This window comes from Myripristis murdjan, chromosome 6 (genome assembly GCF_902150065.1).
Source record: "Myripristis murdjan chromosome 6, fMyrMur1.1, whole genome shotgun sequence".
Classification (NCBI taxonomy): Eukaryota; Metazoa; Chordata; class Actinopteri; order Holocentriformes; family Holocentridae; genus Myripristis; species Myripristis murdjan.
This window is the reverse complement of record NC_043985.1, coordinates 15,318,736-15,342,461: the sequence shown is the minus strand read 5'-3', so window position 1 is coordinate 15,342,461 and position 23,726 is coordinate 15,318,736. Positions and strand designations below refer to the sequence as shown.

Here is a 23,726-nt window from a genome sequence, read left to right as displayed (position 1 = left end):
GGCAGCTAAGTTTTAAATATGGCGTGTTCCACGGCAATATTTCACTCACAAGCTGTAATTTAGTCAATCGAGCAAAGCAGGTCCACTTTAAAGTGGTTGTATTGTGTATAGGTAGTGAAGGGCATGGGCACTGGCTTTCTGTTAACTGGATAAAGACTCTGGACTGACCAACTCCATGTCTGCGATGTCCCTGCTCCCCTTGTTTGTCATCCATTACATCCATTTCATTAATATTGTTTTGAATTAGCACATGTCATGCTTCTGTCACGTTCGTTCATTTAGTGCACTGTGTCATATTTTTAGTCAGAAATGCGAAAGGTAGACTAATGATATTGATACTGATGATACTGCACTTAAAGGTTTAACATTACAAGTTTATGTATAAAGGGGACAGTGCACATTAATTAAAGAAACAACATAAATGTGCCAGATTTAGGCACACATTTGGATTTGGGCTAACAAAATTTCATTCATGTTCCCCTGGCCAGGTTGATGGTATGAAAGAAAAAAATACACGATAATGAAGATGCAAGACAAGTAAAAGAAAACAGTGTTTGGTAAACTGAGGCAATTAAAACAGGTACGGCCATTACCGCTGGAAGTCACTCTGCTTCTTGAATTAGTGACACACACGTTGAAGAAACAGCCACTTAACAGTGTGGATTTGTTCATTTAAAGCACCGCGGATACAAATAGGGCGCGCTCCTTTCCACGGCCAATTTGCTTCCTATTAGAGCACGCGCTGTGTTTGACCCCACCCCTCTCGTGCCGCATCGAGCGCGTGCAGTGCAATATGAGCAACATCTGTGTCCGTTCACACGTCGCGCTCCGGCGACAGTGACGCCCGCAACAACTGAACCATTTAATAGTTATCACGTTTTATCGTGTACTCGCAGCGGCACTGACGGTCCTAACTGAGGTTTCACGAAAAGGTCTGTCGAATTATAGTCTAAATCTGTTTACAGCGCCGTGTTTCCAAAAGGTTGAACTGACTGTGAATGGGAGGAAAGGCAGGTGTGGAAATAGATGCCCTCCCTCTGAAGGACGGGAGCAAAATGCCTCAATTGAGCCTGGTTTGCTTACCTGCCTAGCAGCCTGTACGGACGTCTTTATCGAAGAGTGACCCAGCCAACTAGGTGCCAGTGTTTGGACAAAAATGCCGCAAATGGACGGTCGCGCAGAGAAACAAGAGTCCGGTGATGCTGTTATCATTGTGGAGAACGAAGCGGAGAGCATGCCAGTGCAGGAGGACAAGTCGCGAGCGGCAGGCTCCAGTTTTTTGGACACTTGTCCTGTTTGCCATTTACAGTTTCACAGTCGTGAGCCCAAACTTCTGCCGTGTCTACACTCTTTCTGTAAGAAATGTTTGCCTTCACCCTCCAGGAATTTGGCTATGGCAGAGCCGCCAAACTTCCAGGTTGACGGCGCGACTAAACCACGTGAGTCACTTGTTTACAAACAGTAAGAGTAGATTAGATCAAGTATTGTGTTCATTTGCCTATCATCTTCCTCATTTTTTTTTTTTTAAGAAAATGAACATTTGCTTTTCTGTAAGGCACGTGTAAATTTTTTGAGTGTGTGTGTGTGTGTGTGTGTGTGTGTGTGTGTGTGTGTGGGCGGGCCTGTCTGTCTGTCAGTCAGTCAGTTGCCTGCAGGTAGGCTACATTTTTACACTGCTGACAGGTGTCAATCATTTTTCCCTCCCCAAATACCACATAAGAAGAGTTTTTCTGATTTAGGCCAATGTTCGTGTTCCTGTTTGATTCCAGTCAATGTGATTCGCTGTCCGGTGTGCAGACAGGAGTGTATGGAGGTGGATGTGATGGAAAACTTCTTTGTAAAGGACTCTGTGGAGGCTCCCAGCAGCACAGTGGAGAGGACTGTCCAGGTTAGTGACAAAATACACTGCCATATGGGGGCAGTGCTGTAAGGGATTTTTTTTAGGGTAGTAGTAACGATAGAATGGTTAGAGAGACCAGATTGTGGCCAGAGGGTGACTAGTTTGCTTTGGGGAAATCTGGGCAGCAGATGCGGTACCCTTCCTGAACACATTTTACTCTCAGGGAGGTGCACTCAGGGCACATACCAACCACAGTGTCTCTGAATGTGTGTTTAAACTTCCTGTCCCTGCAACAGCTCCTCCAGGTCTTTCTTGCAAATTGCTAGATCAAATAAAACCTAAAATATCTGAAGATGCAACGTTTCTCCAAGACAGTTTCACCTGTACTAAGATGTGTCAGCACCTTATGCCTTCTCTTGTCGGTCCACAGCTCTGTATGACCTGCGATGACAACACAGAAGCAGCTGGGTTTTGTGTGGATTGTGTTGAGTACCTGTGTGCCACCTGTGTGGAGGCCCACCAGAGAGTCAAATTCACCAAAGACCACATCATCAGACAGAAGGAGGATGTTTTCCAAGGTAATCTGTCCTGTCCCTGTTGAATGGTGTCCTTATGGGTCTTTTTTCAACAACTCTAACCATTACCAGTGTCTGAAATGAACTGTTTACTGGCTTACCTATGAAGGGCTGGTGCATTATAAAAAATGACCTGCCATGGATAGTTGTTACCTGAGCAAAATGGATAGTTGTTACCTGAGCAAAATACATTATTTTGTTATTTATTATTTTGTTATTATTTTTACATTATATCATCATCAGTATTTTTACTATTTGATGTATATATTCCGGTACTGTGGGTTGGTTCATGGTGTTATTTTAACACATGCTCCTACAGTGTGTCAAGCTAGTACCTCATTAGGGAGTGCAAAGAAATTAAAGTATAAGATGTTAAGCTTCCATAAGCTGAGAATAGACAAAAGACTGTACTGAGGCTGAGGATTTCAATTGTTATTGTTTATATAAAAAGTTTCCATCCATTCCATTTTTTTTTTTACCAGCATTTGGTGTTTAGCATGCAGGTGCCCCTTTGTTATTAATACAACTTTTCTATAATGGTATTTTACCTTAAACAGTGGATAAAAATCTGCTTCATGCTACACTTATATATTATTTACAGTGTTCCACTTAGATCATCTTCACTACATCCAGTGATATTCCCCTGACAGTTGAGCATTTGCTTTATTTGTATCCAGAGCAACTTGAGTGCAAAAGCTGAATAGGATTAATTCCCCATTTTAGCAACATTAAAAAACTCTAACAGAGAGGATAATTATGGACAAAGCTACAATGTCCAGGCAATAGATGGGATAGATATTTTCATGTCTCTCAAATGAAGGTCCAACTGACAAACCTTGTGTTGTTTTCCAGAGGCTCATGGTGTGACCGCACAGAGGCCAGTCTTCTGTGACATCCACAAGCAAGAGCCACTGAAGTTGTTCTGTGAGACCTGCGACCTGCTGACCTGTCGTGACTGCCAGCTGCTCAAGCACAAGGACCACAAGTACAGTCACAGCTTAAGACATTCAGATATATACAATAATTGCACATAATGAAATTTCAACTGGAAAAGCAGGGAAAGTGAACCCCCCCCCTTTTCCTTCATGGATTAATAGAGTCTCACAAAAATACAATTCTGTAATTTTGGTTTGTTTTTTATCTTATGTCAATTATATCAATGGCCTCTCTGGATTAGTTACCAGTTCTTGGAAGATGCCTATAACAACCACAAACAGCACATGGAGAGCATGACCTGTCAGTTACAGGAGAAAAAGAAAGTCATTGAAGAGGTGTCAAGCTCAATAAACAATGGGTAACTTATACAATTTCACTACTTACATACATACATACATATATATATATATATATATATATCTCACTTAGCAAAACATAAACAAAAAATTGAGACATTCATAGTGATCAGTTACTGTTAAATAATCTGTTAGTTTGCTTTCTAATATTACCATAAAAACAGAATTTATTTGGATTACAAAGTATATTATATTTATCTCTGATGTCATGATCAAAAGATATAGCAATTTTTTGATGTTCAGCATAACTGAAAGCCATGCCTATCTTCATATCTTAATCTTTGATTTATTAAATTTTACTCTAAACCAGTGAAAAATGTATAAACCAAAACAATGAGAGAAATCTTGTTATATTTTTGCAGACTACTTCAAGTTGATCAAAACCGCACCTCGGTTCACAATGAAATAAAGAAGTCCATCTGCAGTTTGATTCTTGAGATAAACAAGAAAGGCAAGATACTTGTTAATCAACTTGAGGTATGTATACAGCCATCCATATAGCACACAGTAACCTTTATTTATGGATTTATGGCACTGATTTGTTGCCATGGTATTGTTTCCAGAAGAAAAACACTCTATGCTTGCTAACTCAGTTGACTGTCTTACCCTGAGGCCTGGAGTGCATACCCTCAAGCTGTTTGAATGCTGTGGATTTTAACTTATTCATGTTTTCCATTTCAAGGCTGTAACAAAGGATCATGAGAATGTCTTGAGAAAGCAACAAGAGGACATTGGCTATCTATCTAGACAACTGGATCATGTCATCAACTTCACCAAATGGGCCACAGCCAGGAATGGGGGCACAGCCCTCTTGTACTGTAAGCGTTTGGTAAGGCCCATCTGATCCTTATCCACTCAACAGTATCTCTCCATCAAATCCTTCTATCCCAAACATGGACCTTTTAAAGCCAAACAGCAGCCTGATCTATCTTGTAGAAGAGTTTATGAAATGCAGAACATATGCCTTTTGTTACTCACAAGTGTCTTCCCCCCTAGAATTATTAATAACATCCCTTCTGTTGCAGATTCTGTTTCAGATTGGAAACCTACTGCGGGCAAAATGCAATACCTCATTTGTACCACAGAGCTCTGTACGATTCCAGTGTCGATCCTCTTACTGGGCCTCAAATGTTGATCTGGGTAAGACACAACATAGTAGAGGCTGTGCTGAAGAAACTGATACTGAAATCTGGGAAAGGATTTCTGATTTTCTACAGATACCAATAATAATAATGGGGCCATTGAATGGCAAGAACACAGAACAGAAATCACTGTATTATAGTTTTCGCATAGGTATCACACTACAGTTTCTTATTTTAGCAAATTCCGTATTGCAGTGCCTGAAATGTTAATCAGGTAGTAGTAGCACAAATGAATTATGTTGTATATCAAAAGAGGCTTTCTGAGTTTCTTACTATTCTTCACCACAGTTCTCTGTACAGTAAAGCTAGATTTTTGCTGTGTATATTTTTCATCCATACTTGTTATGCTGAATTTGTCTCTGCTTCTACATCCCCTCAGGCTCTTTATTGGTGGAGAGTGTACCAGGCCACCAGCTGGGTGGTGTACAGGGCATCCCTCCTCAGTTTTCCCACCCTGGGCAGAGCCCCTCAGGCTCACCCAACAGTCTGGCCCTGGGAGGCCGTCTGGCCCCCCATAACACTCTGGCTCAGCTTCAGATGCAGGTGGACAAGCTGAACCCACAGCCCCACTGGCAGCCCCAGCCACCTCCTCCACCCTGGACGTGGTACCAGAGCGTCCGTCTGCAACGAACCGCTCCAGGGCCGCTTCAGGGTGGTTCTCCCTCCCAGAGTATGCCTCCCGCACCCCCTCAGCCAGGCCGGAGGTTTATGGTGCCTCCTCCCAACCATGTCAGCCCAACTAGCAGCTTACCAAGCCCTGGTTTTACGCCCCAGGTGAGTCGGTGTGTGTGTGTGTGTGTGTGTGTGTTGTCATGAATGTCTGTGTATGTGTGTGTGCATGCATGTGTGCGTGTGTGTCTGTTTGATTGACAAGGCTTCTTAACAAGCGCAGGCTGTGGATGGCATTGTCCTAAATGGAGCTGACAGCCTTCACATCCTGTGCAATTTATGTCTTTCCTTGTCAAGATGGATTTGAGTCTTGAGCAAGCGCATGAATCAAATTCATAGAACAGCTAAATCTACAATAGTAGCAGCTTACATGTGACACGGGACTGACACAGGACTGCCTTCCATAAGTAATGGTTGATTATGTCTTGTCCACCGAGTTGTTTAGTCTAGTTCACTGGTTGTTTTTGCTCTTGCTGTGAAGTATAGGCACATTGCAAAGACAATAATGTCTTGTGGAATGCACACTTAAGTTGCGTCACTCTGATATGAACACGCTGTTCTAATGATTTCTCAAACATTCTCCACATGTTTACATGTCTGAACCAAAGCAGACTGGACACACACATTAGTTAATACCAGCACTATGTCTTAATACATTTTCTACAGCATAAGAAATGCATGAGTAATGATTTAAGTAAAGTGCTTATGTCATAGATTGATGCATAAGTTTGCAGAGTTTATTTTGTTTGTTTGTTTGTTTGTTTTTGTTTTTGTTTTTGTTTTGAAAAAAAAGGTGCAAATGAGAACAAAAACAAGTCAATTAAACAGATCAGCCTGGAACATCTAAGTATTCTGTTTATGCTGTAGTCTCCTCTGTTCTGCTCTTTGTGAAGAGAGCTGCACACCATCAGTGACAGGCTAATGGAAGTGCACCCTTTGATGTCTACCTCCATCATCACGTGCTCACTGAAGGTGACAGGGACATCACACGACATTGATTGCAGCGTTTCTCTCGCTCTTTTCTGTCTGTACGTCCTACATTCACTTGTAGTCTGTCCAGCCACTGAGGGGGATGGTTAGCAGCTCCAACTACCCACCCAAACCCATGGATGTCTTTTCGACTTCACCTCTTTACACCCATAATGCTCCACTCCCCAGCAGCAGTGGTGTCAGCTCCCCTCACTCACGACAGATGGCAAGTGGCTCAAATCATTTCAGCTGATGACTTTGAATTTGTGATATGGTCCAAGTGATAGGGATGGTTGAGTAATCAGTGATTGATGAAGCAACATTAGGAATTTGATCAGCTGTTATTTCTTGTATTTCTTCATCTATTTTTTTAAATAATACAGGTTTAACTCTATTGTTGGACTGATTCATTGTAGGCTAGATTACATTAAACAGTTTTGTGCACTGCATGCCTGCTTCTCATAACTAAATGTTTACGACTAGAGCTTTTCTATCAGTATTTTCACGTATTTTTACATGTGCATCCATATCTTAAATGCTAAAAAAAAATTGATGGGAGAAAAAAACATATGTGGTCTTTATGTTCATAAGCAAAATTGTATATATCCTTAAAGAGATTAATTAGATTGAATGATTGAAGATGTAACTGATGAATCGATTAATGGAATTTCCAAAAATTTGCAATGCTAGTACAGAATGCATTTAATTTTCAAACATACTGAAATGGTAAATGGTACTCAATGTTATTTTTAGATTGAGAGCACGTATTTAAACAAGAGGAGTGATCCAGGTGGTCCTTCACTTATGCTCAGACCAAACTATCCCCAGATTACTCCACCTACGCGTTCACCTTTGCCACACAGAAATGGTATGAACCATCAGTGTCATATGTACTATATTCAGTAGCATGAATAATCATTGCAGTATTCAGAATTATGGGGGAAAACGTGATTTTTCATCTGTCTCAAGTGCAAGGACAGCAGAATTCACCAGGGTACCGTGCCGTATCCCACGAGGAGAAACCAGGGTAGGTTGACAGTTGCACACATACAAACTGTCTCTCTTTCTCTCATTCTCTCTCTTGCTTTCTCTCTTTGAATACTGTGTACCCCTGTACTGAGTTGAAATGATCTAAGCCCCTTTGTGCCATTGGTCTCTCCAGTGAATTTCTCTTTACTCCAATTGGCTGTCTCTTCGTTCCCAAGGACTGTCTCCTGGAAACCTCCAGAGAGGCATCAGGCTAATGGAGCTGTGGGCTCAGCTGTCAAGAGAAGACGAAGGTCATCACCAGGGCCCATCATTGTCATCAAAGATGAGCCAGAGGATGACATTAGCTATGTAAGGAGAGAATGGATGGAGAAAATACAGTCAAATTTATATTTCATATAGATGTGCCATTTTTGAAGTGTTGCTTGAAGCTCTGTATCATGACTGCATTTTTAGTATGTGAAAGAACCAAATCCAGTGTAAATTAAACCTGTACACCATGTCTTTCTTTCTTTAGGTGATGTAGTTCAGTGTATTTTCAGAGCTTGTTTTTGTCTCTGTGTGGATTACAGGGACAAGCCAACTTAAGAGCCAATCTCCCTGACAGCACAGGCGACCAACACAAAATCAGTGTCCAAAGTGGGGGGAACCAGGTCTCCACCCCTCCTCAAAGCATAGAGGACAAGCCTCAGACACCCTCACAGCCTCCCAGGAGCCCACGGGACCAAAGTCAGGCTAATGCTCCAAAACAGATCTTTTCACTGGGAGGAGAGCAACAGGTAGACCAGCATCAAGCTCCACTGGAAGACCCTAATGAAGACTGGTGCGCCGTGTGTCAGAATGGGGGAGAGCTGCTTTGCTGTGATAAGTGTCCCAAAGTTTTCCACCTTACGTGCCATGTTCCATCTCTCTTCAAATCTCCCAGGCAAGCCTCCTCCTCCATCAGATGGAATTTATTCATCACTGTTGTCAAATGAAAACTCTGTAACCCCCATATTTGTCATTTTCATGTTTGTACTGGAATCAAAGGATTAAAGGGTCCTCTACGGATTAAGAAAAATGTCTGACCCTTTGGCTTGCTAAAACCCTTCCAGAATGCATTATATAATTAAAACAAATAGACACCCACACATCTAAAGTTGATGCTGTTTTAATTAATTCTTGAACATTCGTTCTTTTGGAGATATGATGTTTTCATCTAACAACAGAATTAGGCATTTATTAAAGTCTCTTTCTGCTTCCTGGCATTTGTCTTGAATCTCTGGAGTGTCTCCTTTTAGTGAGGAGTGGTTTTGCTCTTTCTGCCGTGACCTGTCTACGCCTGAGATGGAGTATGACTGTGATAGCAAACCTGAAGCCAAAACAGTGAAGGAGGAACCAGATTCTGAGGGAGGATTTCCCCCTTTGGACAAACGAGTCAGTGCTCTGTTTCAAAATATGATAATAATGTCTTGTCTTAATACTTAATATATTGTTCTGTTAGGCTAACCCCATCGGTCTGGCATTCCTAGCATGTAAACAAACAAACAAAAAAAACATTAAAGCATAAATTTTGCAAATATTGTTCAACTGAAATCTGATGGATTTATGACTAATAAATGGCATAGACTACATAGATAGGAGAGTAATCATAATGTATTTGCTTTATTGGTTGACATCTATTAAGTCAAGTTTCTTTCTTTTTTTACCCATGCAGAAATGTGAGAGGCTGTTGTTGCACTTGTTTTGCAGCAGGCTGAGCTCAGACTTTCAAGAACCAGTGTCCCCTTTGGTGAGTGAAGAAACATGGGAGACTACAGAGGAAATGCTCAAAGGATTAATGTCACACAGAGTTACAGTAAATGTAATGCAATGGTGTATAGTATAATATCAGCAAAGACTGAGAAATTAACAATCAGAATAACTTAGATAACCATGCACAATAAAAACATAGAAATTGTCTCTGTGATTGGCCTAGAGGCATAATGGCAAGTTGAAGAATTTGTTATTGCACACTAACATACATGGTGGAAGGACAGGAGCCTCAAACAAAGAGCAAAGGGGTGATTAAGAACAAACTACAGAGAGTAAACATTACAGTACATACTATACAATCTAAAGCTCTGTGCTTTCAAGCAGCATTGGACCATAGCTGACCGTTCTGGTCTGCATATCTTTGCTGATCGTTACCGTTCACATTACAAAATTAAACAGTAAAATAATGTTCCATAACCTGCTGTGTATAACGCAGTCATAAAATTGCATGATCATGTAATGTTTCATCATTTGTGTCTATAAAGTATTGCGGTATCACTTAATTGTCTCTTTCTCTCTCTCAACAGATGTTATCTAGTAGCAGGCAGACTGTAAAGACACCAATGGGTCTTTTCATTGTTAAGAAACGCCTTGAAGCTAAGCAGACTCTGTGCTACCACAACCCAGCAGAGTTTATATCAGACATCCGGCTCATCTTCAGGAACTGTGCGGCAGTCTGTGAGGTACTGTAGATAGCACTATCAGCCAAAATGTCCTCTCACTTGTCTTTGCTACCTTTGACACAAGTGTTCAGTAGTTGCAGTCTGTTAATGATGTGTTTTGCTACATCTCTGTCTTGCTTGCTCTTGCATGGCAGGCTGACACCAAGGTTGCCATGGCAGGCAGGAAGCTTGAGGAGCTGTTTGAAGAGCACCTCAAGATCATCTATTCTGACCAGACCTTTCCAGAGATCAAAATGGAGGTCATTAGTCACGCTACCCCTCCTGTTTATCAGTCCTCATCTCCTGACAATATATCCCAGCCTGCAAAGCGCCAGCGCAGGTGCTCTGATTCCCAGGATGCACCAAACTCTCCCAAAGGAGAAGAGGAAGCAGTATAAAAGCACAGATCTTTTTTTTTTTTTTTTTTTTTTTTTTTTTACAGTTTATATTCAACAACACTGCCAGCACTAGCTATCATATCAGAGGATTACAAGCATCTATGATACACAGTTACCTTAGGGTCACCAAAATATTTTGTCATTAAATTCTCTTGCACACACAGAACTTTGATACAGGGCACTAAACGAGTTTCCTATTTTGTGGACAAAACTATATTATATTACAGCTGCTGGATTTACTTAGAATTTGAAGAAAATACCTCCTCACTAAGTTCAAAGAAACAGATTTGATTTGTGGCATGGAATTTCTCTGTAAAGGCAGCCCATCCCATTACTTACAGGGGAAAGCTAGCATTGCTACTAGTCTCTCAGTATAAATGGTGGCATTAAATTAGGCATAAGGTAGTTGTTACTATGTACACCGTCTGCCGACAGTTGAATCCAGTAGGTTGATCTGAAGTAGGTAACATGAATGGCTATATGTAGGCTAATTCAGGATGAATGTTTGGATTTGATTTGTTTTACAGATACATGGTTTGGATGGGATTCTACAAGCCAGGTCTTGTGTGTGTTTCCTGTTTGGCCAAGCCTCTCCATTTGTAAATATAGCAGTGATCAGAAGGATGATAATCCCAAAATCTGTCTAGCTTTGATGTTTGTGAAGACGTGACGTATCTTATGTGGAATCAGAGGTGATACAGGGTAAAGCAATTAAGGCCAGTAAAAGAAAAACATGTCAAAGCTGTTTGATAATAAAACCTCAGACTACTTAAGATATTGCATAGTCACAAGATGTTGGATAATTATTCTGTATTGTCAGGTTGATTGATCTGAGCATTCTGTAGAACTCAAACATTAATGTGCACAGGTAAATGTTAAGTTATTATTTATGTGTTTGCATATTTATTTATTTATGTAAATATGAACTTTTCTATGTTTTCTATGTTGTGTATAACTAAGCACAGTACAAATGTTATTGTTATCTGTGAGACTTTATTATTATTATTATTATTATTTTATTTTTATTTTTTTTTGCCAAAACAAGAGTTGAACTCAAATGAAGCTGAACCTAACATGTTTTCTTATACACACCCACTGTTGTTACCTGTTTTCTTATGATCTCAAAGAGCCCAAACATTTAGCCAGAGTATACCTGCATGCAAGTTAACTTGCAGCTGTTTACAGGGTATAATAAAATATGATAGCTTCATTCTTGGCAATGCTTCTTTATTGTTTAGCCATGGAGCATTATATATTGTGTTTTACCCACTTTGCACTGATTGCTTATGAAGTCTATCAAAGTCCCAGTTGAATTTAGAATAGAAAAGTGACCTACTTTACAACCTAAATTGTACAGTAAAGCAAAGCCACTTCCCCTTTAACTAGCTTTTACAGTTGGGTTCAGTAACAGTGAACAAGGCCCCTGAGCCTCCAGAGAACCCAAGTGTATTAGTGGCCCTCTGCTGAGTGACAAAGACATGGCAAGACAAGCTTTGTTGGGCTTCAAAAGAACTGCACTGCCCCCCCAAAAGATTAACACTGTTTGAATGTGACCTTAGCAAGTCCAATTTCCTCCATTTAAGAGCCAGGAGACTGGCTCTGGCTGCTGTACCTTGTTAAATCCCAAATGCAGATGGAGGGGGAGTGGGACAGTGGTGGTTGGTTGTTTCTGCAGTGCTGCAGGCATGAAAGGTTACCCTCAGATGTCCACTGTGATCTGGCTATCCAGGCTTTGAGTCTGAGTCTGATTCAGGGGTATTCTTCAAGGCCTTATATAGCCACTAAAGGCCTGTATTTCCAAACCTTGTCCACATTACACCAGCGGAAAGATAAGATAAGGACAGACAAGCAGGAAAGGGGTACTCTTTGTTCTTTTCTGATAATTGTGATACAGAAGGGGGTTGTTTGACTCCCCATTTCTTTGATGCCACATGACTGATAAAGTTCCCCAGAAACCTGACCTGCGTTTTTACGATCTACCACCCTTCACACCCACACTACAGTGTTTAAATTCATAGGCTAAATGTGTTTTTAGTGGAAGATGGTCAGCAACAGAAGAATGGTGTGGACTAAAGAGCCAAAAGAGAGAGAGACACTGATCATACTGTGCTGTAGCAGTGCTGTAACTCATGCATACTGCCATATGGGCATCAGGGTATGCTTGTAGAGTGCCGATATCAAGTCTTTAGTGATTTTTCTAGACTGGCTCCGTGGTGCAGACATATGGCTCTGATTAGACGATCATTTACCCCTTCTCTGTCACCATGCCCAGAACCAGTAGACTGATTGAATTTGCAGAAGGCCTTAGTTGGTACAAAATGTTTATAATGTAGTCTAGCAATTATCTCTCCCTTTCTTGCCAGTTGTGGTAGATTCCTCAGTGTGTGTGTGTGTGTGTGTGTGTGTGTGTGTCCTGTTCATGCCCTCCCTCCCACAGTTGAGGGATCAGTTTGTGATACTTAACGAGTGTCTGGCTGACTCTGCACTCCTCATCTGTGGCACAGTGACAGACGTTTTAATTAATTGATTTAGGGAGGAAAATAACTCATTTTTGGCACAAGTGTGACGACATAAAATTAAGCTGGCAAAAAAAGTAGCGGGCACTGGACAGGGACGTCAGCATTGCCACACTACATGTGACATAGGCCACTATAGGGCTATATCAATATCAATTGCTCATGCAAATAAGGCTCAATTCAGTGCCTTATACATAAACGCAACAGTGGTAGAGTGAAGGAGAATAAAGAAGTGCAGAGCCAAGTTCCAGCGCAATCTATCATTTTCTTTGGGTGCTATTAATCAAACTCAAATGTCGCGATGAGTAACTGCTGACAATGGTCGTAATTTCTTTTTCTTTTTTTTCTTTTTTCCCCTCTTATTTCCCGTCCTATTTCCCCTAACCGACATAGTCTAAAGCTTCAGCCACCAGGCTTACTGTCTGGACATGGCCACAACAGATTTTTAAAATACCCCAAATCAGCTCCAGATGTTCAGTAATCAGTACAATTATTTAGTCACAGACAGAATAGGACTGCTCTGCCATTGGTGGGGTGTCAACTTCCAAGCGTAGCATGCTTTACAGCCCAGTAGCGTACAGACACTTGTTATTCAGTCCATAATTTTTAAAAAATGAACTGACTCCTAACATGGTATAAGGCTCTGGGCTATATAAATATGATCGGGATTAAGATCCTTAAATTGTCAAAAGTGTGAATTAAAGTGAGATCAGATAATAAATACCAGAAAGTAGCCTACTACGAGGTCACTATAAACTCGCGGACACCCTTTTAAAAAGTCCTTGTTTAAATATTATAGGGATATCATAAGGATTTTGCGTTAAAGTTAAGATTCTTACTTTGCCAAAAGTATAAATTTACACAAGATTAGTGGCTTTAAAATCCAGTTAAAGTGAGGGGAGACCTGATTAGTAACCGTCCAGGAGTTTGCCTGCTGACACTTCTTATTCTAGTCAGTCTCTGTGGCCCCAGCCCGCCCCTCACCGTGCCATAATTAGACGCTCATTCCTCCAGTCACGCTGCGACTGCGACTCACTCAGCCCCATCACATCCACTTCTTTTCCGCGGACTCAGTCTTTTTTGCAGAGAAACTGCTCACATAGTGTGCACAACAATCAGCACCAGCAATCTCTCTGGACACATTTTTTGTTTGTTTGTGGTAGACTTCCTTCTCATTCAATGGCTCCCTGGATAGTATTACTCTGCTCTCTGTTCGGAGTTCTCCACGGCCAAGGTAAGTTACCTTTCCCCGCAAAGTGGTAACAAGACTAAGTTATAGTAACGCTTCACTTGAAATAGGCCAAAGCAAACCAAGGATGTTTTGCTGTATGACATTTCCAAGGGTAAATATTTATTTTCCAGGATAACATCTATAGTATTTTGCCAAGGTTTTTAGGAATGAAATAGATAAAGGCTATAGACCAAGAGTAGACCTCAGGAGGTGATGAATTTCTCACGCTTGTAGCAGTGGCATGTGTTTATAGTGTAGGAGTTTCCAAAGCTGGGCGAGGGGACCACCAGAGGCCCCTGAAAAAGGTTCCACGGGGTCTCCAGTAAAATGAAGAATAGCTCAATTTCACTATCTACAAGTCAGCACAAATAAAAGAATTATAGGGACAGCTACTTGGTTCACAGGCTTTATTGTCTCCCCTGGTATCCTCCCAGCTGGAATGCAGACACTTTGGTAGATAAAATATGAAGATTTCTAACAAGGCTCACATGGCTTTACTATGGGCAATATCTTACCAAATGAGGAAGTATGTCATTCAATGTATATGTCATAAAATGCTATGCTATATGTATTTGGGGGCAGTTGGCATGGTAAGTGTTTGGAGACCCTATAAGGCATTATCAGAAATTAAAATTAGAGCATCTGCATTCTTATTTCCATATAACATAATCCATAACTAATAAAGGAAAAATTCACCTTAACAGAAAAGTGGCAGATGCCAGGCATGACATGAGTGTCATACTTAAATTTTATATATTATACAAAAAAAAAAAAAAAAAAAAAAAAAAAAACGCATTGTCATGGCCCCTGTGCTTTCTACCTTTTAAGTCAATGGTCAAGTGGCATGGTATGCTGTGATGCTATCCCAGAACAACCACGGGTAACAGTGCCTCATCAAGACAGGATGGTCTGGAGGGAGGGGTGTGATTTATACTTCAGCACCCACAGCAGGGTCACCAAGGCGTGGGATGGCCCATATCCAAATGCTCATGGTCCCGTAGTCACACATGGGGCCATTTTCACAGTCAGCAGGACTGCTTTCCTCTCAGCTGCCATGTTTCGAGGGGGTAGTGTCAGGGGTCACTTTGAAGTAACATTCATTCAGTTAAGGACTTGGCACCATGACTGCTCAGGTGGTTGGTAATTGTTCACTGTCATATAAACAAGAAATCCTGAGATGCGTATTGCATATGCCTGTTTCATAGAAAGACCTGTCTGAAGAGGGCATTTGGCATTGAAAATTAATTAACTAGATAAATAGATAGATATATAGATAGATAGATGCTCTTGCCACAAGCTAAACAGATTGAAAATTTAGTATTTGGCTGTACTGTTAAAGGCACTTCATATCACTGATATTGACAGTGTACTCAGATAAAGTCATGAGTGCAGCCTGTAAAAGTTGTGCAAACTGCTGTCGTGATGTCTGGCTCAGAGGGCCTCCCCCTTCTAGGCGGAGCTCCACCACTGGGCTCATTAAGCCTTGTTTACATGAGGCGTCTAGACAGAGGCAAGCCATGTGCTGCTCTGCCAAGACAGAATGGCCCTCACAACCAGCACCACTATCCAAGATGGAAATCAGCTCCCTCCAGACAGACAATGCATCACTGAGACAGCCAGGCAGACCGCATCTAGGCTAGAGCTTGGCTGTGTCTGGTTTGCCAGTTTTGATAAAACAATATCATGCAGATTTAAGACATTTCTGCTCTTTCAATTTAGGTCTGCAAAGCAACAGACAGCACTGACGTTGGAATGGCTCCGTGATGCCTAGTGGGTCAGAGTTACTTATCAACATAGAGCCACTGTGGGGAGCTGCAACAGGCCAGTGGGACCAGTAATGCGATCATGTATTTCTGTCAGTTGAAAAATGCTCCCTTGAGAGAAAGATCAAGAGCTACGTTAGTTGTTGGAATCTGGCAAGGTGCTCCTTGGGTGCCTTGGGTTTCTTCAACAGAAATTCTCGGGTTCCGAGGTGTTTTGGCAAGAGGATGTGAGTTACTCGTAATGGTCCAAAAAAAAAAAAAAAAAAAAAAAAGCACAGCCAACACAGAACACAGGGGCAACAGAAGCAAGAACTGCACCATAGGGGACAAATATCCACCTCTGATAGGCCTTTATAGTAAACTGTTGTCTAAGTTTGTAATTGGAATATTTGGGTGTTACTTTATAAACTGATAACAGCACTTAATTTTCAGATGGACGGTGAGAGGAATGGAGGAGGGGGGGAGAGAAAGAGAGAGAGAGAGAGCGAGAGAGGGGGGTGGCTTCAGTTGGTAGGCACATGTGAAAACTTAAAAAGCCCCCTCATTTCACTCAGTTGCTACAAGGTTCATTGGCCAGAAGACTCTGGGATGTGCCAGACTTCCAAGACTCAGCAGTGAGTCAGCTAATGTGGCTGCCTGGTAATAAATCCTCTGTCCACATTCACTCCTTTCCTTTCCGCCAGGTTAATCATCATTTTGTGTATCAGCGTAAGATTGGTTCATGATGTTTTTTCATTCTGTGTTTTGGTTTGTCCTGTAGTCTACATCGGGGAAATGAGTCATTTAATTTATCAGAAACACCACACATTTGAATGCAAGAAAATGCTGTACCATGCCCATACTTTGCCCTAGGCTGCAGAACTGGGATTATCAATGCTATCAAACTAATAGGAGAGATTTAGAGTTGTAATGTTTTTCAAGCAATATCTAGCTATGCATTTGCCTTGTTTGGACAATTTTGATTAAAAGGGTATAATAAATTCCCCATGCCCCCAAGGCAGAAAGCAGCCAAAATGAGGACTGTACATCCAGACACTTGTCCTCCCTTCCTCATCACACTTATAATCTAGAGCTTGTGACTCTTGCCAAGCTTCCCCAAGCAGATGCTCTATCTCAAACAGATGGATTTGTTCAGTGCATTTCACAATAACTGGTTGAATTCCAATAATCCCAAACATTCAACAACTAACCAGCAACATATCATATTCTATTACGATGCATCAACAAAATTTATTTCACGGTGTGTTTATTTTCTCATTTTTTGTCTTGGGGATATATTGTTAATAACAATTTGGCACAATGATCATACTTTGGGCCTAAGGCAAGACAGGCCAAGGAGCCAATCTGCCAAAGCTATTTCACATTTGGCAGATTGCACAGACCACAGGCGAATGAATGTATTTGATGTGATTGCAACAGCTCATTGTTTACAGAGTGGAGGCATTGCACGCACTCTAATCCACATGAATAAACAGACAGATCACCACAGAGTTGGTTGTGCTACAGTCAAAAAGCCTCTCTTGTTTCTGCAACAACATATCCATCATTCATTGTCTTTGGCAAAATGCTTACAGGCATTTTAAACGCCAGACAGATTTAGAATTTTGTTTTTCCATCTTCTATGGCACATTACACAAAATAAAACACTTGCCACTGACGGTAATGGCAATGTCCTTTTTGTTTGGGTTAGAGTTCCACATGTGATCAACGTGACTCCCCTAAGTAACATAACATCTGTCAATCAGTGTGTTTTATTTTTGCTGAAAGACAAAGGGTGAATCAAAGAAATCTTTCTTATGATGGTCCCCTCACCCATGCTCATATTTATGGCTCATGACTTGTTCACGACTTGTCAGTCGTGAACAGTTTGTGATGGAAACTAGTCCCCTGGGGGTCTCACGGTGAGCCTCCCTTGTTTGTATGTGTGTGTGTGTCTGTGTGTGTGTGTGTGTGTGTAAGTGGGTATTTTGTGAGAGGCTGTAGCAACACCCCATCTGGGGTCTATAGATCTCCTGCAGTGATAATGACTAGAGGTGGAGGTCCTCTCACAAAGCAGAGAATAGAAGAATAGAAGAATATGTATTCATCTTGCACACAATGCATGAAAACACATGCACAAATGTGGAACTGCTGTACATACATGTTACAGATACACTGTAAGCCACTCATTCACACATGCATGCATGCACCTATACACACATGTACATACACACTGATCACTGTTTTCTATACAACTAGGAGGAGAGCAGACGTCAATAGAGGATTGCTGTAAGGATGGTCGGAGGCGTGGCATGGATAATCAAGACTGCACAGCCCTCCCACTCATCTCAGAGTCAACCACATGCAGGTGAGGTGATAAGGCGTGATACGCCTTACATGTGTATACAATAGTATACACATGTAAGGCTTAAGAGGGATGGTTATAGGAGTTGCCTCAGGCATAATGTGATTTACAATTCATTAACTGCTGTACTTTCCATCTGTATGCAACCTTACATTTTCTGCACAAGAGAAGCTCCCCGCAATATTGCCCCCAAGGGATGTGGCCTATGCCACATACGGATGGAAGCGTCTCTATGCGCTTAATATTAGATTGCTTTACCTTACCCCCATAAATCTCCAGCCACATTATTCACTTCACGTGAGAGTAGATGACACTATTAGTGATGGGATAATAACAGTTATGCTGGTAACTCTAGAAGGTGTGCTGCCACAGGTTCAAGGCCCATAAGCCAGGGAGATCTACTGCTCAATCCGCACCCTGATGGCAAACACATTTACCATAGCCACCCTAAGTGATCCCGAATTTGTCTAAATTATAGTGTGAGAGGAAGAGAGGAAAGGGCAGAGGTTTTGGGGGGAGCTGGGAGTATGGGGAGGGGGGTTAAGAAGAGGGGCCATTTCAAAACCCAGGAAATACCTTAGAGGTGAAACGCGACATAGAGAGAGGATGGAGAGAGGCAATAACAGGAAATCTGAGGGATTATTTCAGACAGTAAAGGGAAAAAAGAACGAGGGAGAGAGAGAGACAGGAGAGGAGAGGAGAAGAGAAAAGAAAAACAGGAGCATGACTGTGCCCTTAAAAGGTTCTGCAGAGGTGTGCACTTTGACGTGAAGCTAAGATCCCGTTTATGTGGAAAGAGATTTCTGGTAAGAGTTGATAAAGAGGCTTGTTGGAACTGGTAGGAGAGACAGAAGAGGAGAGCCGTGGCGTTTTATGCTTTCTGGCTTGTAAAATAGCAGTAAGACAGAGAGACCCAAACCAGACAGAAACAGTCACTGCTCTTAACTGTTTAGACTGCACAAACAGACACATCAAATCTGATTAAAATAAAAGACAAAGTACCTCATGTTTTGTTAATACTGCTCTCATGTGAGGGGCTATGCCTGTTCCAGACCTTTGACTCTGTCATTTGAACAGGCACCATAGCAATACACAATGCTTTATTGATCCCAGTAGAAAAATTCTCTATTTTAGCTTTGTGCATTGGAGGTCAGGTTCAGCCTTAGAACAGCACTCTTGGACCTTGTGAAGAATCACTTTGTTGCTCAGGGACACTTGAGCAGGGTGAATGTTTGCTGATACGGAAGCTGATCCAAATGAAGGATGCCACTTTCTGTACTTTCTGCTTTTGAAATAAGCCATCGCTGATTCTTAAGATAATGTTGTGGTGATTCTGCTCTGGTGATGTCACAGGCCCTTGTTAGTCACCCAATTCTTGCTAAATTACTCTCAAGTCTTCCAGGATGTAACGTTAGTCGTAAGGGAGTGGTATAAATCAGTGATACTGTTGTAGGAGTGGTGCACAAAAACACGCAAGTCCATCATGAGTTAAAACATCTGTGGTGGACACGACTGTTCATGTTGGGACTTAGAAGTTTGTTTAACTCTGGCCTAAAACAATAGAACAAAGACCTCAGGGAGTGCTGCTCAACCCATTTTAAGTCTACTGATGTCAGCATTGCAAAACACAATAAACTTTCAGTGCACTCCTCTGAATTCACACAGGGCCGACTCTCAACCCACTCATCTGTTGTGTGACAACTCTGAGATCCCCGTCAGGCTTGCCTCAGGCTGGTTTTAATGGGCTACACTTTGAGGCAGAGCCGTATTGCGCTATGAAAATCATTGATGGCGTTGAGAATAAATGCTTTGCCTGTGTTCTATGGTTTCCTCCACTGACAGGATAGCACAGGAACAGTGCTGCGTATCAGTGCTTGAGGATAATATGTGCACTACCGGTATGAACATGGCCAAAGATCAAGGAGCCTGCGAGACTCTCTTTGTTACCAACACCTGCGAGACCAAGACTACCAAGGTGTGCATATATGCAGATGTTTGTATATGTATGTGTGTGTGTATTTGTGTTTGTGTATGCATGACATGGAAGAAGAGAGAGAGAGAGAGAGAGACGGAGAATGAGAGAGAGCATAAGAGAGAGAGTGTGTGTGTTTGTGTGAGAGAGAGAGAGGCAGAGAAAATAAATTCATTGTGCACTCTAAAAAGCTCCCTCTACTCAATCAATGCACATCACTCCAGCAGACAGGCAGTTTGGAGGAGAATGATTGATGAGAGAGATGGTGTGCATCTGTGTGTATGTGTGTTTGTGTGTCTATGTGTCTTCATGCATGTCTGCATGTGTGTGTGTGTGTGTGTGTGTGTGTGTGTGTGTGTGTGTGTGTGTGTGTGTGTGTGTGTGTGTGTGTGTGCGTGCATGCATGCGCACACATGCACACTAAGAGCAGGATGAGGCATGTCACTCCGGGGAAGAATGGAGCTTGTTGCTGTCAGATAGATTATAAATTCAGCTCTGACTCTAGAATCTTCCAAAGGCTCATTTCCAAGCTCCTTTTCAACCAGGCACTCTTATGTTTTTATTCCCTCTCAGCCCAACTCTCTGTATGCCCCATTATTTTCACAACCTACACCAGCACCTCATGAAGACAAATGCTCAACAAAATTGGGGAAGAGAGAGCCAGAGAGTGTATTTTCCTGTGAGGATGAGATCATTGTCAGCATGCCTTTACTTGATCTACTGTAAATAGCAGGTGGTGGTTCTATTAAAATGTGCACAGGGTTTTGTGGATAAGACAATGGATTTATATGCAGGGTGGCTGAGTTGGAGATAGTAGAGTTAGTTTCCTCTATAGCAGTTGTCAAAACAAGTTAATAAAGAGTTTATCTAGTATAAAAAAAAGCAAAAATACAGATCAATCACCAACACCAGTGAACAAGAAATAAAGTATAGATTAATTTTCAGTTGTGACTTCAGCGAGTAAATGACTTACTGTAGCGCCAGCTTATATTGCTGAGCTCACATCTGCTAATAAATAAAAACGAAACCTTAGATCCACAGATAAAGCTCCTCCAATGGTCCCGAGACTGAAGTCAAAAGGTGATTGAGTGTTTGCAGTTTGAGACCCATAACTTACCAGTCAAACTGCAAATGGTTTCTTTTAAAGGTAATTAATAAAACCTTGAAATCTTCTCTAAACTCAGCTGGGAGCCTTAATGTAACCCTAATGTATTTTAAATCAGGAGTTATATGATCTCTATTTTTAGTTCTAGTCAAATGTCTCAATGCCAAATTTTGAATTAGCTGCAGACAGTACAGAGTTTTTTTTACAGTAGTCAGTGTGAGATGAAATAGCATTAATAATTCTTTCCAAGTCATAAAATGGTAGACAAAAAAATATATATTTTTAAGTGTTTTTTAATGGATAAACACAAAACCGTACAAGTTTTCAATATTCAACCAGAATGAAAAATCACTCCTGGCAGCTGGTAGATATTATAGTTGCAAGGATACTCAGAGTTTTATAGACAGTATAGAATACATTTAATTGGCCAGATGACTGACTATGGTTTATCCTCACTGAGTTGAATAAGGTTTTGAGACATCCATCAGTTAATGTCAGCTAGATAAACTTATGAAAGGTGCTAGTGACTTGATTTTGCAGGAAAAAACAACTAACCCTAACAATGAAATAAAATATGTTTGTGATTGTATCACAGATTGGGAGCATATAGATGGAAATCTATAATATTATATACAGATATATCATTCGACAGCTATACTGTACTGAGAAGGATAAAGACATACACAAGCCAGTGGAAAACTTTGTTTTAGATAGGATATAAACCAATTAGGCTAAGTGCAGTGTCCATTATTCACACATATTTTTTCCTTCAGTCAAGGATAGGCAACCGTGTGACTGAATATCAGCACTGAGATTCAGTCACAGCCAAGAAGCCACAGGCTGAATGATGAAGATGATCACAACTTTGCTGATATTCAGTATAACATCTTGACCTCAAATGTGATATTGCTCTCATACATTTTTTAAAAAAGGTGGTATTTATCAGTCAACACTAATAACTGGTAACAGATTCTGATTTATTTATTAAATAAGTTTTAGGCTCTGTTAACACAAATAGTTGCCTCAAAACTCAAGCTTTGACATTGAACAACACAATGCTAAATGATTTCCTGACCACATGCAAGCTGGCCTTGATGTTTCCACTGCAGTATCCACTCATGGTACATTGTTGCCCAGAAGGTTGTCTGTAACGCAGCACTTCCTAAAACTTATCTGAATCACAGCCCTAACCACAACCACTGCCTGGGAAGCAGTGCTGCCACAGTGGGGGCAAAAAACACAGGGAGCGGCCATATTGAGAATTCTTTCCTCCCACAGGTCTAGAAATGTGTTCATGTTTGTGCTCTCATGGTGCAAAGTTAGTTATAATATTGGTCACAACAGTTAATGTAATTAACAGCTATTACAGAGCACTTGTGAAGTGGTGTGATACAGAACAGTAAAACATTGGCAACATTGGAGTGCTGTTGTACTGAATATCAGCACTCAGAATGGAAGGGCTCCATCAATCAAATCACTCGATCTGATCTAAGTGTTGTATAACAGAATGTAATAATTAGACCTGTGTCAGTGTTTTCAAATAGCCTTTTGGATATCACATACTTTGGATTTGACACATAGGTTATACAACATTTCTGATTGTCAAATTACTACAGTAATCTGTGGCTGATGGCTTACATCACCTGAATTAGCCCTACAGATCTGATGTTCTGAGCACATTAACACTAACAATTAAAGAGTACTCAGGTTATTACACATTTTTGACTTGTCTGGCCCTACATTTCATCATACTTTCAAAGACCTAATGGCTTTCAGGGCATAATAAAGGACACACAAGCACATATTTGTTCTGTTTGCAGACATAGTATATGAACATACACTTGTTAGATATCATACATTTACAGTAACCTCTTGGCACAAATTTACACCAAACAAATGCAAACGCCCTCAACACACACACACACACACACACACACACACACACACACACACACACACACACATGCTGCACCTTTCAACCACCTCCCCCTCTGACATCACCAGACTGCTGTAATGATGATGATTGATTGGGCAAGCTTCAGCTAGAGGGGGATGATGTCATCTCATCCCTGCCTGTCTGTCTATGTCGCTTTGTGACTTTCTTCCTTCCCTGTCTGCCTTCCTATCTGTCTGTCTATCTGTCTGAAGCCTGCCAGTTGGCCTGTCCTTTTCATCCACCTCCTTTTCTGTCTGTCTGTCTGGTTGATGAAGAACCTGGCTGTCTGTCTGCCTCACCTCCTCCCCACTTGTCTGATTGTACGCCAGTTTGAAAGCCTGCCCGTCCGCCTACAATATTTTAACACCCAAAACCACAGCATATACTGTACCACCCCCCTGCATGTGTCTGGGTGGCACCCTGCTTTTCTGCCTGTCGGGGTTTTCCTTCATATGTTAATCCTGCTTTTTTTCTCCTTCCTTTCTAATTGTACTTCCTCAGTATATTTGCCCTTGCCAGCCATTATGGTCT

At 41.3% G+C, this 23,726-nt stretch overlaps 2 protein-coding genes across 4 annotated transcripts in view; both read left to right on the top strand.

The window, feature by feature from the left end:
- Window positions 1-803: 803 nt before the first annotated feature.
- On the top strand, window positions 804-11,532 carry LOC115361201 (transcription intermediary factor 1-alpha-like). 2 transcript variants are annotated; one of them, XM_030054551.1, is made up of 18 exons: window positions 804-1,439; window positions 1,770-1,888; window positions 2,271-2,418; window positions 3,268-3,400; window positions 3,593-3,709; window positions 4,070-4,184; window positions 4,390-4,536; window positions 4,733-4,847; window positions 5,229-5,623; window positions 6,570-6,713; window positions 7,241-7,355; window positions 7,457-7,514; window positions 7,693-7,825; window positions 8,047-8,399; window positions 8,755-8,890; window positions 9,171-9,245; window positions 9,796-9,951; window positions 10,086-11,532. In XM_030054551.1, the coding sequence occupies exons 1-18, from the start codon at window positions 1,157-1,159 to the stop codon at window positions 10,326-10,328; spliced, it is 2,985 nt and encodes a 994-aa protein (XP_029910411.1). In that variant the 5' UTR covers window positions 804-1,156; the 3' UTR covers window positions 10,329-11,532. The 2 variants fall into 2 exon arrangements, with proteins under 2 accessions (XP_029910411.1, XP_029910414.1); XM_030054554.1 differs by having other exon boundaries at window positions 1,325-1,439; window positions 1,798-1,888.
- Window positions 11,533-13,865: 2,333 nt separating this feature from the next.
- The window catches only part of fbln1 (fibulin 1), a 32,536-nt gene continuing 22,675 nt past the window's right edge, over window positions 13,866-23,726 (top strand). For both annotated transcript variants that reach the window (XM_030054467.1, XM_030054468.1), the window contains exons 1-3: window positions 13,866-14,078; window positions 18,077-18,185; window positions 20,025-20,157. In XM_030054467.1, coding sequence (XP_029910327.1) covers window positions 14,024-14,078; window positions 18,077-18,185; window positions 20,025-20,157 — 297 coding nt within the window. In that variant the 5' untranslated portion in view covers window positions 13,866-14,023. The remainder of the gene's footprint in view (window positions 14,079-18,076; window positions 18,186-20,024; window positions 20,158-23,726) is intronic.